Raw genomic sequence first — 19,152 nt, forward strand, 5'->3', positions numbered from 1 at the left:
ATTAAACATTCATCTAACATGCATTTTTTTAAAAAAAGGTGGAAATATGAGATTTTAGATTGACCACAGTATGTCTCTTGGATATGGAAAATGAGAGAAATAAATGCATCCAAACTCAAACCCTAAATCTAATATGTGGTTCATGTGATGGACTCCCTGTAGGGATCCTTCTAAGTACTGGAATGCAAGAACATTCTTTGATTTATTCAGCACAAACAGAATGACTTGGATGTTTTTTCTCCCTCTTATAGATCTACAATAATGAAACAGAATTGAAACAAACTTCTGAAAATTCAGATTTTTGTTGGAAGCTACTTTTGAAATATCTCTTTGTGGTAGCTTTTCCTTCTGCATAGAAATAAACTTTCTGAAATCAATGTTATAATTAGATTAACTTCTTAATGATAAATGTTACTGTGTGACTTCCAACAGTAATTGTACTAGCTGGTAAAATGGAGCCTGAAATGTACAAACATTTTTGAGTTACTGCTTAAGCCTAGCAGCTATGTTCTGGGAGTACTGGACCATTAGTTGGTTTTGCTCTTCCTTTTGCTTATATTATACATCTGGTTGGTACCACAGAGGGCCTACTATGTCAAGGCTGTGTCTGTGATGCTGAGTCCCAGAAGGATTTAAGAGAGAGACACCGGGAGTTAGAATGCCAAGTGATCTCTATGAGTATCTCTTTAAGTCATGAATATTCAAAAGCAATAATTTTGTGTTTAGCTTTATTGAAATTTTACTTGCAGATGTATCTACCCAATATTGACCTTTGTAACATTCTTTTCCCCAACTTAAATTTCTGTGGAAATATGTAGAACCAGGATCTCTTCTTCCTTTACTTTTCCTTTTAGAGTTCACCTATCCCACATGACTTTTTCCCAGGTTAAGCAATTAATCTGCTCATGACATCATATTAGTTGTTTTGGCAGCGGTGACATTTTTATATCCAACTGCATTTTCCTAACAGTTCCAAAAGCAGGAGGCAAAACAAGAATTTATGTAAAATTGTGGTTTTCAACCCAGCTGTGTTTCTGTGCTCATTGGAATTCCAAGATATTTTTTTTCTTTTCATTTGAATACTGCAGAGATATTTTTCCTAAAGGTAAGCCCTTCGCTATTTCAGTTCCTTGTTGTTAATAACTGAACTCAGAATCTCACTGCTTTGTGGTTTCAGCTGGGTATAACTTTGATGAAACCACCAGAACTTTCTATGAGTTGCAAGCAGATCAGCTTGGAGAATCTGGCTGGGAAAGACAATTTCTTCATCATGACAACTATTTGTTATTGTTATAGTAATCTGTAAAAGGGCATGCCCCAAAACACCAGTAGGAATGAGCTGCTAATTGGAAAATTGGAGGACTACTGAACTGATGCTTAAAACACTGGACTGGTACTTCCAAGATTAATTTTTATTTTTCAGATTGATTCAGTTTATCATTAAGTCAATTAATCTGTACTTCATTACCTTATGTATAAAAGCCTCATACAAATTTTAGGAGTTTAAAATTCACTAATAAATATGAATAACTTAGTTATACCAAACCGGAAGGCCTCTAAAGAGCTAGAAAACTACTGACTTTGGGACAGATGCAGGTTGTTAGCCAGCATAAAGCTGTAATTACAGTGCATATTCTAGCTTTTTCTCTTAATGTCTCAAGCTTTAAGGGCTTGCTTAGTTCATACACTTCCTGCCCCTCTGATCTAATTTTCAGAATATGCTTAGACATGGTATTTTCAGCATTCATCTTATTGTTTAGTTAATCTTTATTTTATGCCTGTGTGGAATTTCACCTGCTTCCTGGTGCTATAGAAATTGAATGAACAAAATAATATTGTAGTCACTTAGTTCAATATGAATAGTCCAGTTCCTGCTGGGGTTAGAACTCCTTCAGTAATGTTTGAAGATGACCTCAATTAACAGGTCTGTAGGGTACACAATTGATTCAAAATTAATGGCTAGAGTAAATTTGCTAGTTATAGTTCTACCAAATACATATTTCTTTATCCTTGGGTATTCATGCCTTTTATTTAACTGTAAATAGCTGTTATGCCCTCCTTAATTTGATAGGAAAGTGATACACATGTACAACTCTTCCTGGGCTTATTCCAAAGCCTATAAAGTCAATGAGAGTTTATTGAGAATTTTTGTGCATTTTGCATCAACGCCTTAGGCTTAGGCTTTCTTCTAAGTATTTTCTCTCAAACATATAATAATCTTTCTAAACTTGCTGTAGTTAATTCCCATTTTTCTTGCACCTGGGTACTTAGAACTCCCTGAACTCAGTATTCTAGGTGCGACAGTCTAATTCTTACAGCAGCCATTTACATAATTTTCACTTTTGTCATAGGGTCCTCACTGGAAACCAGCTTGACGGACCATCAATGACAGAAAAAGGAAGCAGTGTAGATGAGACTTACAGAAGATAGAGTACTGTTTTCCAGTATCCAAACGTTTTGACACAATTTACATTTCACAAGAGGTTCTGTATTAAGGGTCTTTAACTTTAAAATGGTGTATTTTTTGAAAATACATGGATTTTAATTGCTACTTTCAGAAAATATATGTAGTGTGCTAAATGTAAGGGTTGGAGGTACTACAGCACCTAATTCTTAGTTGCCTTTCACTCCCTCAGGAATCTAGGCAACTGGCGTAGGTGTGCAGGTTCCACCTAGAATACATGAGATGGTTTAGGCATTGCAACATGCCTAAAGTAATGCTAAGACATTTAAAGCTAATTTATTGGAAGTACTAAATGCTGGGATGTATCTGAAACTTCCTTCCTTTCTGGAGCTGGTGTGCTTGGACTGGAGAAGCTAGCAGGTAGAGACTGCTCACTTGGGAGCTGGAACCTGAAATCCTTGCAGAAAGCGTCAACAACTTTTCATCCTAAATAGGCCTTAACCTTTACTATTTCTTTTGTTGGGTTCCTTTTCATGTGACACCTGGGTGTGAAAAAGGAGGTGGGCAGAGAGAGGAGGCTATTCCTCCTCCCTTTTATTACAGATTAGAGGTCAAAGTACTCTGCTAGGAGGTAAAATACAAGTTTAATGCTCTCTTCAGCTCCTAGGTTAGCATTATAAGCACCATATTGCCTTTAACGCTTAATGAATAAAATTCCGCCTCATTCCGTTCCACATGGATCTCTGGGCATGAAAAAGTAAAGACAGAGAAAACAAGAGATGAAACATGACTCTGCAATCTACTAGTTCTGCTTGGTTGATGGTGTCCTGGGCACCTGCTTTTCTTTTTTTAACCCAATATTGATGTAAAGCCTCTGTGAACGGTATGAACAGAGCAGAGGACAGCAATTTGTCGGCCAGGAAAGCAAAGAGCAACAATGAATGGGTGGTGCAGCCAGCAAGATCAGCAGGAAGGCTTTTGGTGTGGCCTCTCTCCAGCAAGGTGGGGGATCCCACAGGGGATCGGGTGGTGGGCAGGGCAGGGGTCCCACCAGCAAGGTCCCAGTCCCACAGCACCCGAGTGAGGCAGGCAGGGCAGGCCTGCGCATGGCGGCCAGGTCCAAGCAAGAGTCCAGATCACAAGGCAGCGTCACGGTGATGAGGCAGGTCTGACTGAGGTCAGCCTGGGAAGTCAACCTACGGGACGGGAGTCAGATGCACAGGTAACCAGCAGGCCCACAGCGGCGAGGCTGGGCTGAGACATCAAGGTTCAGTGGGGATCAGGAACAGGGCTGGTGAGAGGGAACAGGCTCAAACATGGCCCCAGGATGGCTGGGGCAGGGCCGTGGGGATGGTCACGGGCTGGACACCAGCTGGCCCTGCTGCAGCATCGCTGGGGCAGGGGCTGACCATGCTGGGGGTCTGACCTGGGGTCCTGGGCTGTGGGCTGTCAGGGGGAGCCCCAGGAGAGGCTGTGCAGGGATAGTCAGGGCTGGGGATTCCCCAAGGGCAGTGGCCAGTCTCCAAATGTCATGTGGTTAAACAAAGCTAAACAAACATGCTTTTTTTCTCTTTACTCTGTCAGTCAGCCTGAATATAGTCTGAATCCTTAGAAACCTCGGTCCTCACGATCTCTGTTGGAGGATTATGTCAATGCCAGCCCCTCCGTGTCCCTCTATTCTCTTTAGAAAATGGCTGATTCGAGACTTGGCAGTCTCACTCAGCAAGTAACTTTCCTTTTTTACTGATTTGTACTGAGTTCCTTGTCTTAAGGCCATCCATTTTTTTTTTCTCACTTTGAAGAGCAGTATGCTATATTTGAATTTTTGTGCATATCATGCTTTGTTAAATATCTATCCAATACCTTGGTCTATCCAAGACATTTTGCACTGGGAAATGATTGCTTATCATGGGAGTCATTCCTCTGAGGCCAACCACGTGGCCTGGTAGTTTTACTGTTTTGCAAAGTAGGAAAATATCTAGATTTTCTTTGTGGTGACTGCCTTTGGTTGTGTTTTGTGTATTATTTTAGAAGATATTTTGTGGGAAAATAATTGCTTTATGAACCATCAAATTGACCTTTTTTTCCTGAACATCTACTGTGCTTAAGGCAACAGATTCAAACTGTATTTTCAGCAACATTTTTCCCAGTTGACTTAAATGATGAACTTTTGCCAATGAGATTTTACTGATGCCATCTGGTACTTACTCTGATCTTGAATCACTGAGATTTTAGGTAGATTACGTATTCCTTAAATATGCATTTAACCTTTCAATTAATCCTCTTTTTCAGAAGTTTTCCAGGTTTTTGCAATGGTTCAAACCCCCACCTGCAATGGATCATTGCTCCCAAGTCCAGGACAGTTTCCGTCTGGCCGTTCTTTACAGGAAGAATAAAAATAAACAGAAATTTTAGCTATGCCTTAGAGATGTTTTCAATGGAAGAGTACATTGCTGTTGTCCACAACTTTTTATTTATCTGCAGAACATGTTGAACAGCTTTAGACAAAATGCTAATTTAAATTTTACTTTTAAACATCTTTGTAACAAGCACAAATAATTACTAAGTTGGCTGAGCCAGTAACAGGTCTTCCTATGTTAAGGATGACAGTAACTAGAATAAAGTATTCCAATACATCAGAAATCAAGCATTCTATAGAATAGTTACACCAGTAACTCAGAAATGCCCCTTCGACATTTTTCTGTGATATTAATGAAGCATGCTAAGTGAAGTCTGAAATGCAGTGATTGTTTACAGGATATGTACAGAAAAGACAGTACAAACATCTTACTGAAGCCTTGGTAAGCGCTCGGTCTTGTCTAAACCAGAGCCTTTTTACAAGGAAAAGGAGGTAGACCCCAATTTATTTTTTCTGTAGTTAGGACTTTGGATAAATAAGTGACAAAATAAGTACTGGTAGAAAACTGTTCCCTGTCATTCCAGAATACTATTTAGAAAACTATTAAACCCTAGAAGTAATCCCCTTTTAGTCCCCTGAAATTCTTTTCATCACTGAGCATTCTAGAATGGCTCAAAATGTGGTTTTGCTATTTTCATTTCAGTTAACTCTGTTGCTTCTCTGTTGTATTTTTTTAATGCTGCATGTATATAATAGGAGTACCTTAGTAAATGCTCCCCGAGATCTGAAAAATCTGTCAGTGCTATTACTGTGTTATACATATTTTATTGTTAAAATTTTAAAAGTCAGTCTGGTATGGATTCTTTTGAATTGTAATAAACATATTATGGGAATACTGGATTGAAATGAAGACTACATTCCTGAAGACAACTTGTTGATTTTGTAAATATTTGGATGTTCTTTATAAAACACACTATGCAATTAAGTATTCATAAAAACTAGTGTAAAAGGTATCTAGGCCATACCTGCACAAAAAAATGTACTGATATTATGAACTCACCATAAAAGTAAAATTTGTGGTCTAGTGGCTGACTGAAAATCCAGAAAATGGAACCCATATTTCATACCTATGGTCTTCACTGGCAAGTCTAGATTTTTGAATGATGCTTTATCTCTCTGCTCAATTCCAACTGGACATAACGGAACTGAATGGCAAAAGGTGGATAAAATTTGCATTTGTAACATGATATGTAGTGAGAATATATCAACTTACACTTGAAGTATGTTTTATGAAGTATATAAAATCTCTTTATAAGGTAGATTTGTGGAAGGTTCTGCAATCTTCTAGCTAATTGCTTAATTGTTAATTGCTTAATTATTAAGGGATTCTGATGGTCAGCAAGATTCCAGAGAATCTTTATATTGATTATCAGAGGTTTAGTTTTGATTAATAAACTGTTATGTTTGAGGTATTTTTTTCATCTTTTGAGAAAGGTAAGATTAAAATATTTTTCTACTGAATTTGGCTAATAGGTAAAAATCATGAAAATACTTGGAAACAAAATTTTGAGGAAAATTAATTTCTGTCAATTAAAATATTTTGTTCATAATTCAGATAGTGCTTTTCTGCAAAATAAATCTGTAGGTTTGTGGATTTTTTTTAACCTGTAAGATAATTAAACGATCTGACTTGAGAACATTCTTTGAACAATGGAGTACAAAACTTCTCAGGTAAAATGTATTTTGAAGAATCTCTGAGATTCTTCAAAAGAGAAATAATTTTGCCAGAAAGTTCTGAGCCAGTCTCAGCATCCTCCAGTTCTCCTCTTAAATTCACTTACTACAACGTTTTCTCCATGTATCATAGTCCAGCTACATCCTTTGTTAGTAACTAAGATGCTTTTATTTAAAACATCTTACAACTTTGCAAAACTGTAGGTTAGAATTGTCACATTTTTATGAGACTCATCAAATATCTTTGTGTTTCTAATAGCAGCACTAGAGTCCATTGGTCTTGTAAAATGATATTGTGTGGGAAAGTTATATCTATCGATTTTGGCAAAGCAAACAGTTTCCGTGTACACCACAGATTCAGAACGCCTTATGTACTCATATTTGAGAACACTGGTGTGCTTCTTATTCAGCAGCTGGAATCGGTCTTCAGAGGCAGGATTCAATTGTTACATAAACTGCTAATTTCCAGCGTGACTTCAGTCAAGTCACTTCATCATGCTGAACTGTAGCTTTTTATCTGTAAAGCAATACTTCCTTCTCTCCTTAGGCTATACAGGCAAGGTAATGTAGGTCCTCCCGCTTTAACACACAGTATAAAAGAATGCATGTAGGCTAACAGAAAAGTCAGCCCTTGTTGGTTTCCTTTATTAAAAGTTAATTCCTTAGCTAGAATGCAATTAGAATAGACTGCTTCATTGTTGCTTTTCTTGTAATGATGAGACATCTGTCTCTGATTCTGAAAAATAAAAGGCATCTGAGAAACAATCTGGAAACCCAGTGCTTTGCAGCATCTGGTAGATTCAGGTTCCTTTTGTTTCAGATTATTGAACCCTGCGCATTGCAGTGGACTTCAAATCTGCTTATGCAGATCAGTGAGACCAAAGTGATATGTGATGTGGTGGGTTATAAATAAGAACATGGACCTGTGTGATTTGCCGGTAAAGACAAGATATACACACTAGATTTCAATGGGTAGGTTTCTTGTTTCTCTGGAAAACTTTTCCCTGGCGATTTGAATCCTCTCTTATCTTTACAGAGTCGGTGTCTGTTCATTTTGCATGCAGGTGGCTGCACACAGCAATCTATACATACTGGAGAACATACATCTGGAAAATGTACAGATCTGTAGTGAGGAAAGCAAAGATGGGAATTACATGAGAAGGAAGGTGATGAAATAGAGGATAGCAAGAAAGTGACAAAAACATAAATAAAAGTATGGAAACTTCATGAAAAGGGGGACATTAGAAACAGTGAAGAGGGGAAAAGATCAATTCCTAGTGTGAAACGTTCTGAATAGTCCTTAGAAACTGGCTTTGACATGAATTACCACATGGCTGTGACTCAGGCCTTGCAGAAGCACTTACAGCAGAGAACGCGACTAAATTGAAAGAATACAGCAGGGTGCTAGAAACACCACCATTGGTAGCAGATTTGCATCTGCTTGTGGGCACTGGTCTGGTAGCAGTGGTGATGCTAAATTTGAAAAGCAATACATAGACAGGCCTTTGCAGTTGAAGTCCTGACCACCTTCTATAGAACGTGGCAGGTGCAGAATCTATGGCAAAGAACAAAGAGTGTAGTGAGCCTGGAGGAGACTGAAGGTGGAGTGAGACACAAATCAGGGTGAGGAAATGCCTTTGGCTACAAATTTCTGAGTCTGTCTTGTACTCTTTCTCACTGTTCTTTGTCATCTTTAAGTATCTAGGTGCTAATCTACATAATCTACATACTAATGAAATATCTGCCAAGGTACCATGTCATTTCATTACTCTTCCTGGGGGACCATTCTGCAAATCTGAGCTTTTTATGATCACATATAAGGAAATATAATTTAAATAAAAATAATGACAAATTTCAGTTAACTAGGCAGAGTTTAGCCTCAAGCATTGGTGTTATTTGGAAGTATTCCTGATATGAGATATCGTCAAACCATCTTTGGCACATCCAGCAATTATCCATTTGCAAAGTTGCCTTTGAATTGTTACTTATTTATACTGTACTAGCAGCTAGAGACTCATCGAGTATCAAATGATGATTGTGTGATACTGAACAAAGAAACACAAAACTGTTTTTCATGTTCCATCTTTTCTGGTGTTTAGGTCAGATGTGTTTTCTAACTGGAAAAAAACAACAGTAGAAATGAGACTTAGAAATTCAGTCCTGGGTTAACAGTTGGACTTGATGATCTCAAACCTTAGGTCTTTTGCAACCTAAATGATATTATGATTCTAGGACTCTATACTGTTAGAAATGCTGCCCATCAGCTTTCTAATGTAGGGCAGGTATCTCAGACACACTGCACGGGACTGGCAACCGAAATACAGGCTGGCAACAGCTGAAGCATTCAGGACATTCTTCTGTCCTCTTGAACTACTCAGTGCTTAAGTCTGAGGAACCTAAATTGTAGCAGCTTCCCTGGGCTGCATTTTATTCCAGAGCAGATTGCAGTCTTCCCAGTTTTAAATGTTGGAGTCCTACCCTGTCATGCCTGCTATGCTCTGGCTTGCAAGAGGTGCACAGCACTTCTGGAAGCAAGTCGTTCCTCCTGTGCACGTGCAGTGCTTCTAGGATCTGCTGGCACTCTCTGAGCCCGCTTCCCACTGCAAAGAGGGTGTAATGAGAGTGAGAGTCCTGGCCTTTCTTTGTAAGTGACACGTGGCAAATAATGATTCTAGAGAGTCAGAGACTCAGAAGCACAAATTCCTTTCACTGCCACTCACCTCCACGTATGTTGCCCTTGCCTAATTCTCTCAGCTTCATAACAAGATGTTTTAGCTGCATCTCTAGCTCCCAGTGCCCAACTCATGATTCTACCATTTCAGTGCACACTTAAGATGTTTCAGGTTAATTATAGACGTGCAGCAGTACATGAGTGAGTGAGAGAAAGGCGCAGAGAGATGATAACAGCCTGCAACTATGCAAGGGTTTAAATGCTGAGGGGACAAGGAATGTACGAAGTATGAAACATGGGCTATTACTAGGGTGAATGAGATATAACTAAGAAAGGGAAATACCCGATGAATCCTCTGGAGAAGTTTGCCTGACAGTGCAATTATTAAATTGGGAGTCTCTCCTCTAGCAGAACAGGAGAAAGATTTCTCACTTGGGAGGTTCAAAATCTAGTTGGGAAAGTGTAGTAGAGCTTTTCATGAGAAACAACCTCAGGTTGGTGGTGACTAACAAGTGTCTTTTCTGGCTTCTCTTTGTATATCTGCATACACACAGAGACAGATTCATAACTACACAGATGTAGGTAACCACATACGACTCCTTTGTGACAGTGACTCAATCATGACAACGGTATTCATCATATATTGTATGTTTGGCATTCTCATCTCATCAAGACTCCTGCCCATCAATAATACTCTGCTGCAACGCTGCTTATATTTCTGTAGCCCGTATAGCTCCAAACAGCTGTCATGTGACAAAAGAAAACCTGTCAGAGTGGCATTTACTTCTTGTTCTTTAAAAAATGTAAAATTTCTTCCAAAGATTACACTGGCCTGAGGCATAAGAGAGGTAACATTTGACTCTGTGCTAAAACAGATTGCATATGTCATCATCCATTGGATTTAGAAATAGCAGGTTTTAAGTGAGACGTCATCTGCTCTAGGACCTGCTAGGTCACGGTATACTGTACATGCAATGGTTTGGTGCATTATGAAAAGTTTATTGGTTTTATTAGAACATGTGCAAGTAATAAAAAAATAATCTGAAAGACTAAAAAAAAATTAGGGAGGGCCTGATCCTACCCATTTTCAATTTCTGAATGCAATGTTAACTACTGTAAATAATCTGAAATCTGTGGTAATAAGTGTTCTATGCTTTGAAGTTTTTGAGGAATCAAGGATTTATTTTTAAGCTAAATGTTTTTTTCATTCAAAAGCTGAATAACAGTTGTGAAGATTTCTGGGAAACATAGGATTGGAGTGTGATTTTTTTATTCATGTTTTTACCATGCAGAGGTAAGAGGTAACACAGTCACAGCAGCGTCTTGTTGGTTGAATACCAGTTAATTAATATTGTGGATACACTGAGGCTTCATGCTCCTGTGTGTTCAGGCTGTTTCAGGGTATATGCGGATCACATCCACTGCAGATCTGTCTCTTCTCCCAGTATTCCACGCTGCCTGTGTTTCCTTTGTCTCTGGGGTCACTCCCAATAGCTAAGTCATGAGAAATGTACACAGCATGCGGGGATCCTGGTCAGTCAGATGCTAGAGCATTTTTCCTCTAGATGACATTGCATAACATATTTCAGTAGGTTTTTGCTTCTTTGCTTGTTTGGCTCATTTGAGGCTGTAATATCACCGTATTGCAGAAAGCAGAATGATTTTGGCTGAAGGAATAACTTTAGCTGGGTACTTTTCAAATGGCTATGAGGAGGAAGATGTGATTTTAGATTTATGGACATTGTGCGGTGCCCTTTTCATTTGACCTTGCAGTATGGGGGTGGGGGGTGGGGGCGGTGGGTGGGAACTGATGAGCTTTCAAATGTATCAAGATCCTAGATGTGAGTCCTGATGGACTCCTTGAGGAAAGAGGAGAGAAAGCCAATATTTAGTTATAAAGCAAACAAGAAAATACAGATTTTCTGGTGTAGATTTTTCAGCAAGAGCTCCGTTGGAACTCTGTCTCAGTTCCAACGGAGTCTGTCTCTCTCTCTCTAGCCAAAGGGAATGTAGGATGTGACAGGGAGGGTCTGATTGGGGAGGAATTCAATGCAGCTATCAGCAGCGGTCTTCTATGTAAATACTGTAACACCTCTGAACTGGGGAACAGCTGAGATAACACTGTAAACTAATCTCTAGTGCTGGAGAAGCTGGCCGATCCCTCACATTATATGCTTTTTGTAGAAAAGATGTGCTAGGGAAAAAAAAGAAGCAGATTTTAATTATAAAAATGGCAACTTACCATGGAGTAAAACATGCTGACTTTTTAAAATTTAAAGCAGCATATGGTAAAGTTTTTTTTCTTTGAAATGGTACTCTGTGCCACGGTGTATACGCTTATACATCTTTGCATATCTGTGAATTCTTATACAAACAGGCATCGCTATCACAAAAATATTTTCAGTTCCCTGTTACCTGTGCCTAATTGATTTAGGTAAAGAGATACTCACTTGGGGTCCTTATCCTACAAGTATTGATTTTGATTGATTTTTCATGAATAGCAGGAAAACTAAAAGCCAAAGTCTGTCCAGAGCAGAGGCACTGAAGCACAGATCTTCCCTTGCTTTGACTTTCTGAGGTCATTGCATTTCACAGTCCGACAGCCTCCTTTCTTAGGTAGCTAAGGAAAAAAAGTAGCATATACCTATGTATATATACACAGATACATACAAGCACATATAATATATATGTGCATATAGATTTATATATACACATACATGAAATATACATATACACACACCTTTATACACAAATAGTGTCTCACCTGAAACAGGTTGTTTCTTCTCAAGGCACTTAAAGAAAAGCAGGAGCTATCAATGGCCAAGAAGTTTGTTGCTACATCTGCTTCAGAGTTGTGCTCGTAATTGGGCACAACCCCAGGATAAACCGGGGCTGGGTGGAGCTAACCACCTCATTAATTGTGCTAGAAACGAGGAAACCATCTCTGATTTCAGAAGAAATTAAAGACTAAGGGTCTCTGACGCCCCCTTTGGATAAAGCTTAGAAACGAGCTGTCGGCGATCTCCAGTTCTCACACCCTTCCTCAGAGCCAAACCACAGTGCAGACAGCTCTTCACCCCTCCGAAGCCCCCCCCCTTGCAGGCTGGGTTGCATTCACAAAGCTCCTTCCTTCTACCTCATTTAAGCTGTGTACAACCATGTGATGGCTGCCAGCCCTTGCACGGCAGCTAACAAACTGGACCTGTGCTTCAGCAGTTGCTCCAGTTTACTGAGTGTTCCCCTCTTGACCTTCACGTCTCACCCTTCCCTTCTGTCTCAAACCTCAGTTCTTGCTCTCGCACAGGCGGCCATCGGGCCCCAGAAGGACCCTGTACCCTGCGTTAAAGTGCAGTTCCTCTGGGATGCGCATTGACAATCTCTGCCTTCACATACCAGGTCAAACCCACTCAAGGGATGCCTCTCCAGTCTTTCTATTTTTAACTGAAAAAAATCATCATCAACAAAAAATCATCCTGAAGATACACAGATTTTCTGGGTTTCACCGCTGGAACAAATTATCAATGTGGATGTTTCAAAAGCTGAGCAGGAAAACAACTGTCACATTACATTAATACCATAGCTGGGTTTTGTCCAAGCTATTCACATCTCTCATTCTCCACCCTGTATGTATCACTACACATTACCGATCTGCTGTGCATTAAAAGAGCAAAAATAGGGAATTTAAGTGTATGCATTTTAATGGACATGAGCAGATCCCATTTGGTGCTACAGATGTCAGCCAAAAGCAGAGAAAAGCACGATTTTTGCTGCATGTGCTCATCAAAGTTTGAAAGAAGCGGAGCGGGCACTGCGCGAACCACAGGCAGCAGCCGGTGCCTCCGCGCCGCAGAGCAGCCGGTGCTGTTGGCACCGAAGCAGCCCCGGGGGTGGCCGACTCAATAGGAGCGCGAGTGGCTTTGTGTCAGTGGGAAAACGAGAAGCCGGGGGCAACCACGCGTGCGCCCCCCGCACCCTCCGCCGCGCCCGGGCATCCCATGGCTGTGCGGGGCGCGCCCGGCCGGCGGCTCCCGGCGGCGCTGACGGGGTGGGGCGCGGCGGGGCCGGGCCGGGCGCGCCCCGGCGGCACCTTGGGCCCAGCCCGCTGGCGGCGCCGGCGGGGGCTGCGCGGGGCTCCCTATTTGGCCATGCGGCGGGCCGGGGGCGCGCTGCCCCGCGCCTGCCTTACATGGGCCGGGCGGCCGGGCCGCGCCGGGGCTGGCCGGGCTCCATTCATGGCTGCGCGGCCGCTCAATGGCGCGGAGCCGACCAAATAAGGAGAAGGTGGCTGCCCCGTCCCGCCGCGGCCCCGGCCGACGCTGCCCCTCGGGGGGTATAAATCGGGGCGTCTCCGCCGGGCCGGCACCCAGGCTGTCCTCCGCAGCCCCCCCGCCGCCGGTGCTGGTCTGGTGAGTAGCGCGGCGGTGCCCGCAGCCCCGCGGGGCCGGCTCGGGACGGGACGGGACGGGGCGGGGCGGGACGGGACGGGACGGGAGGTACCGGCGAGCGTCGCGTGCCGGTCGCGCCGGTGCGGCGGCTGCGCTGCCCGTGCACCTCCTGGCTTAGCATCACTTACGCCGCGGACACCACCCCCGTGCCCGGCCGCCCCCCGCGCAGCGCAGCCGCCGCGGCCCGACGGGGCGCCGCCGGCGAGTGTTCTGGGCTGGGCTGATCTCTCCCATTGCAAGCGCTTTCCCTCCCATTGCAACCTGCGGCCCATGGGTGCCGCCAGGGACGCCCTAGTGAGCGTCACGCACGCTGGGGCGCCTTCCGAAGCGCGGAGAAGAAAGCGGCTGGCGGATCTGGTTCAGAGCCCTGCCCACCAGCGCGGCCGAGCCATGGAGCATCCTCCCGGGACCAGTCAGATTTCCCGCTCCCGCCGACCGCTGCCGTGCGCCGCCGGCCGCACCGTCCGCGATGGCGGGCGGAGGGGCCGCCCGGGGGGCTCGGCGAGGCCCGGCGGCAGCGCCGCGCTGCCCGCGGGTGTCTGGACGCGCCACCGCGCTGTTTTTCAGGTCCGTGCCTCCCTCCGAAGATGTGTGACGACGAGGAGACCACCGCACTGGTGTGCGACAACGGCTCGGGGCTGGTCAAGGCGGGCTTTGCCGGAGACGATGCCCCCAGGGCCGTTTTCCCGTCCATTGTCGGCCGCCCGAGGCACCAGGTAACCCCGGGGGCAAGGCCAGGGCAGGACACAGCCTTCCCCTCTCTCCAGTAGTCGCCTCCAGTCGCCCCTTTCTGAAACTTTAGTTCTTCTGTCCTGTCCCAAATACCCTGCCCGTCCCTCTGCTTGCTTGCAGTAGTGCGAGTGACACCTTTCCACCTTTCCAGATCTCCAGCGCTTCCCTCGGCTCCCTTGCTTGGCTGTCCCTTACTGCCTTTCTATCACTTTCTCCCTTTCCTCCAGCTATTTCTAACTCACCAACTTTCCTCTTGATCCTCTCTCTGTTCCCTCTCCTAATGAGCCCAAACCCAGCTCCCTATGAAGCTGCTGCCCACTCCATCCCCTAGGCCAGACTTGCTGCTGTTGCTAGTTCAAAAGCATCTCCCTTGGCCAAATCTGCACACGAAGCGGTTTGTTTAAGGCCCTTCCTGCCCTCCCTGTCCAATGTTTCACATACCAAACACCATTCAATTTCCTTTGCTTCTCTTGTCTGTCTCTGATCTTACCTCTTACCGCTCTTTAAGCTACCTTTTCTTTGTTACCATGTCATTCTTCTTCTCCTTTGTCAGTTAAATCAGTACACTGAAAATATGGTACTTGGTAAAAAGCCTGTGATGCCTTTTTGTTTGTGGTTTTTTTTTTTTAATTAAGTGTTTGCAATCTGTATTTTTTATCGTGTATAAATTACTGCTGAGGTTCCATAAGTAATATAGAGTATCTTCCTTCACCAGAAGGCTAATTTCCTCTGTATCTTCTTATTTATTAAGTCTCTTTGTGTGTATCTCTGATTTTTTTCCTGCTCATGATATTGTGCAATTTACTTTCAGTCAAATTTTTGGACCAGAAAGAAGTACTTGAAAATTAGAGGTGTATTAAAAAAAAAAAGGGGGGGGGGGGGGGAAATCCTTTCATCTGACTAAAGGAGAAAGGATTTTATGAGAAAACTTCAAATTCTGTTGACTTAATATTTTAATGATGCTCATTTCTCTTCCTATACAACCTTTTAGTTGTGTGACTGCTTGTACCTTTCTTGAAAATAGCATTGTTGTCTGAGACGTAGTTGACGGTGATGTAGATGAGATGTAGGGCTCTGTGATGTTGTCTTCCTCAAATAATGCTTTTCTGTATTTCCTTCTCTTAGGGTGTTATGGTTGGTATGGGTCAAAAAGATTCCTATGTGGGTGATGAAGCTCAAAGCAAAAGAGGTATCCTTACTTTGAAATATCCCATTGAACATGGCATTATCACCAACTGGGATGATATGGAAAAGATCTGGCACCACACTTTCTACAATGAACTCCGTGTGGCCCCTGAGGAGCACCCTACTTTGCTCACAGAAGCCCCCTTGAACCCTAAAGCTAATCGTGAAAAGATGACCCAGATAATGTTTGAGACCTTCAACGTACCTGCTATGTATGTGGCGATCCAGGCTGTCCTGTCCCTGTATGCCTCTGGTCGTACAACAGGTAAAATAAACAAATAAACACTATTTAGATATTTCCTTTCAGTAACTCCCCTTCCTTCCTGCTCCAAATAGGAAGAAAACACCACAACTTATTCAAGTTTACAGAAAACTAGGTATTTTTAGTTTATAGTGATCGATGATAACAGTACCAGAAAACCCAGCACAAAATAGCCTGTGGAAAGGGCCCACCTGCATTGCTTTCGGAAAGGCACCGTGGAAGTGACTCTCCTGCCCTTTGCCATGACGCAGACGAGGAGACATGCCTGTGACGATACTGCAGTTACACAAGTGTTACACCAGTTTAAGGGTTTAAACTGGGCCCAAAAGACGCCCACGACTGGATCAAGACAGTGACTGTGGCAAGTATGCCTGCTCAGTGTAGTAGCAGTGGAAAGCTGCTTGTATGGGTTAGCTTGAAGTATGTATGGAGCCACTGTTTTGTAGGAAAGTTCACACCAAACAGGAGTGTCCAGGCGAGCAAAGGCAGAAGGAATGGGCAAGATGTCTATGACTAAAGCAGAATGATGCTACTTTATGCTGCCTGAAAAGTCCTGTTCTGTTTGCTGCTGCTTACCGTGCCGAAGGGCTCTAAGCATTTGCTGGGTGATTCCAACTGCTCTCTGACATTTCTCTCACAGGTATTGTTCTTGACTCTGGCGACGGTGTCACCCACAACGTACCTATTTATGAAGGTTATGCTTTGCCTCATGCTATCATGCGCCTGGATCTGGCTGGCAGGGATCTGACTGACTACCTCATGAAGATCCTCACAGAGCGTGGCTATTCCTTTGTGACAACAGGTCAGTCCTTCAGCTTTGCCCTCCTGTGAAAATCCTCATGTGTCTCTTAGCCCATCTTCTTCCTGTAGCATTTTGCCTATCCAAATCTTGATTTAATTCCCATATATCTGCAGCTGAACGTGAGATTGTTCGTGATATCAAAGAGAAATTGTGCTATGTTGCACTGGACTTTGAGAATGAAATGGCCACTGCTGCCTCTTCCTCCTCTCTGGAAAAGAGCTATGAATTGCCTGATGGTCAAGTGATCACAATCGGTAATGAACGTTTCCGCTGCCCTGAAACTTTATTCCAGCCATCCTTTATCGGTAAGTGTTCCCAGGAAATTCTCCTTTCTGTAGGAGGTATGAATGAATCAGAAGATCTAGGTGTCCCACTCCTCTTCCTGCTTATTTAAATTTGGCATGAAATCAAACATAAATAAATAATGAGTTAGCTTTTCTGGTTCCTGTAAGCTGTGCTTGATGTGAGCTCAAATGGTAATTAGGTGAGCTCTGGGCTCTTGTTGCAAGTTGTAGATCAGGTTTTAGGGTCACAATTTTTTAGCGATAAAATGTACAGTTAGAATATTGTCATTAGGGAGTTGGGCTCAATGATCCTTATGTGTCCCTTCCAACTTGAGACATTCTATGATTCTATGTCACTGATGGCAAGAATAGCGTTCAGTGCTGTATTTGTAAGGTTTACACTTAAAACAGTATCTGGCTCCATGGAGAAATAAAGTGGCTAAGAGGGGGAAAAAACGGAAGGAAGGTGTATCTATAATTATATGCACTCCGATTAAGCATTGCTATGGTCAAGATGGTAAGCTTTGCTGCTTGTGAGTGCAGCTGACGGATATAGCAAATGCTTAACTGTAAACTCCCAAGCAATAAATGCAGTTGTTCGTCAGCTGACATCTTACTGTGGATCTAGTGTCAGCCCTTTCGGGAAGCACCTGTTAAAATTAATAAATTGGAATGCAACCTACAAACGCTTGCTCCTGGTTTCTTTTTCCTTGCCACCAAGTACTGATATCTTGGTCCATGTCTTGGTTATCTCTTGTCTTGATGGTTATAAACAGTATAGACTTTGAGTAGGCTGAAAAAGAAATGAAGTTAGTATTGTCTTCTTTAGTTCTACTTCAACTGCTTTGATTGTCTTTATTGCTGTCTTTACTATATTTAACTAAGCTTTTTATGAGTCTCTGACATAACCTGATACTCATATTTTTTGTTCCGTGTAACTTTCTCCCATCACCATACACTAAATGAGTTTATCTTGTGTGTCTGCCTTTTCTCTTACTGTATATTTTGAGTATCTTTCCTTTGCACATGCATTATGGTTCTTACCTTTTCTAACAAATAATTTTAATTTTCTAAGCTACTTCTGTAATTCCATTTTTTATGTTTTGCTATAACATTTCATAATCAGTAAGTAATTTTACATCAAAAGGATCACACAAGTTCACACTAATGATGAAGAAAAATGCCAGAAGTTCTTTTCATGGAGACCTCTTGTATAATTTACTGACCTACTGTCTTCTTTCTTCTCAAGGCATGGAATCTGCTGGTATTCATGAAACTACCTACAACAGTATCATGAAGTGTGACATTGATATTCGTAAGGACCTGTATGCTAACAACGTCCTCTCAGGTGGTACAACGATGTACCCTGGCATTGCTGATCGCATGCAGAAAGAAATCACTGCCCTTGCTCCTAGCACTATGAAGATCAAGGTAAGGAATTTGACTCTGTGCTATAAAATGTGGATAAAAATGGCGAAAATGTCCACATCATTAAATTGGGATCTAAAATCACTCAAAAGTAAGATCAACAGCTGATGGACAAATGAGAAGAAACTCCATTTAATCAGAGTAATTATATTAGTTAGAAGCAATTGTTAGGAAAATATGGTTATTGTACGAGCTGCTGAAATTCAGTGTTGTTATCATAGAAAAGTGCTTTGTTTACTTCAAGTAACATCTAGTGGTTTGTTACACTGGTGAAGTGGGTTGTTCAGAAATGTAACTGTTAAATGAGGGGTTTGTTGCTTTTCTTTCTTCTAGATCATTGCTCCACCTGAGCGCAAGTACTCTGTCTGGATTGGTGGCTCCATTCTAGCATCTCTCTCCACCTTCCAGCAAATGTGGATCAGTAAACAGGAGTATGATGAAGCTGGTCCATCCATCGTCCACCGCAAGTGCTTCTAAGCACTTTTCCCCTCAATTTACTTCCCACTCAGGATGACGACAATATGCTTCTTGGAGTCTTCTGGCAACCCTTCCTGAACTCTTCAGTCATTGTACAGTTTGTTTACACACCCGTGCAATTTATTTGTGCTTCTAATATTTATTGCTTTATAAATAAACAAGATCTGGGACTTGCAACCTACAAATGATTGTCTTTTGTTTTATTATAAGTATCTTTTGGTCAAAAAAAATGAAACTAAACACCCTGGGATTTGGAAACTCCCTTCAAACCTATCAGTGCCTTCACTGCATGCATGTCCTGACTGATGTAGGCATGTTAGGTGATGGAACTTACACTTTATGGTTTTAGTTTTGAAACTTGAAACAAAA

General features: G+C 42.4%; 1 protein-coding gene and 1 long non-coding RNA gene across 3 annotated transcripts; one reads left to right on the top strand and one right to left on the bottom strand.

Moving 5' to 3' along the window:
- Positions 1-10,266: 10,266 nt before the first annotated feature.
- On the bottom strand, positions 10,267-12,175 carry LOC121091674. Its single transcript, XR_005828997.1, has 3 exons — positions 11,933-12,175; positions 11,619-11,788; positions 10,267-11,362 (listed from the first exon to the last, which is right to left on the bottom strand). It is a non-coding gene; the product is annotated as an uncharacterized LOC121091674 (long non-coding RNA).
- Positions 12,176-12,976: 801 nt separating this feature from the next.
- ACTC1 (actin alpha cardiac muscle 1) lies at positions 12,977-18,964 on the top strand. Of its 2 annotated transcripts, XM_040601722.1 has the most exons (7): positions 12,977-13,574; positions 14,181-14,329; positions 15,471-15,795; positions 16,433-16,594; positions 16,708-16,899; positions 18,128-18,309; positions 18,640-18,964. In XM_040601722.1, the coding sequence occupies exons 2-7, from the start codon at positions 14,201-14,203 to the stop codon at positions 18,781-18,783; spliced, it is 1,134 nt and encodes a 377-aa protein (XP_040457656.1). In that variant the 5' UTR covers positions 12,977-13,574; positions 14,181-14,200; the 3' UTR covers positions 18,784-18,964. The 2 variants fall into 2 exon arrangements, with proteins under 2 accessions (XP_040457656.1, XP_040457657.1); XM_040601723.1 differs by lacking the exon at positions 12,977-13,574 and having other exon boundaries at positions 13,643-14,329.
- The last annotated feature ends 188 nt before the right edge of the window (positions 18,965-19,152 follow it).

Source organism: Falco naumanni, chromosome 7, assembly GCF_017639655.2.
Source record: "Falco naumanni isolate bFalNau1 chromosome 7, bFalNau1.pat, whole genome shotgun sequence".
Taxonomy (NCBI): Eukaryota; Metazoa; Chordata; class Aves; order Falconiformes; family Falconidae; genus Falco; species Falco naumanni.

What these genes read in the sequence shown, in the direction of transcription:
- ACTC1 (XM_040601722.1), top strand. Translation starts at nt 14,201, where the DNA reads ATGTGTGACGACGAGGAGACCACCGCACTGGTGTGCGACAACGGCTCG. An exon ending in TCGGCCGCCCGAGGCACCAG is followed by an intron (nt 14,330 to 15,470) that starts GTAACCCCGGGG and finishes TCCTTCTCTTAG; the next exon opens with GGTGTTATGGTTGGTATGGG. An exon ending in CTATTCCTTTGTGACAACAG is followed by an intron (nt 16,595 to 16,707) that starts GTCAGTCCTTCA and finishes ATATATCTGCAG; the next exon opens with CTGAACGTGAGATTGTTCGT.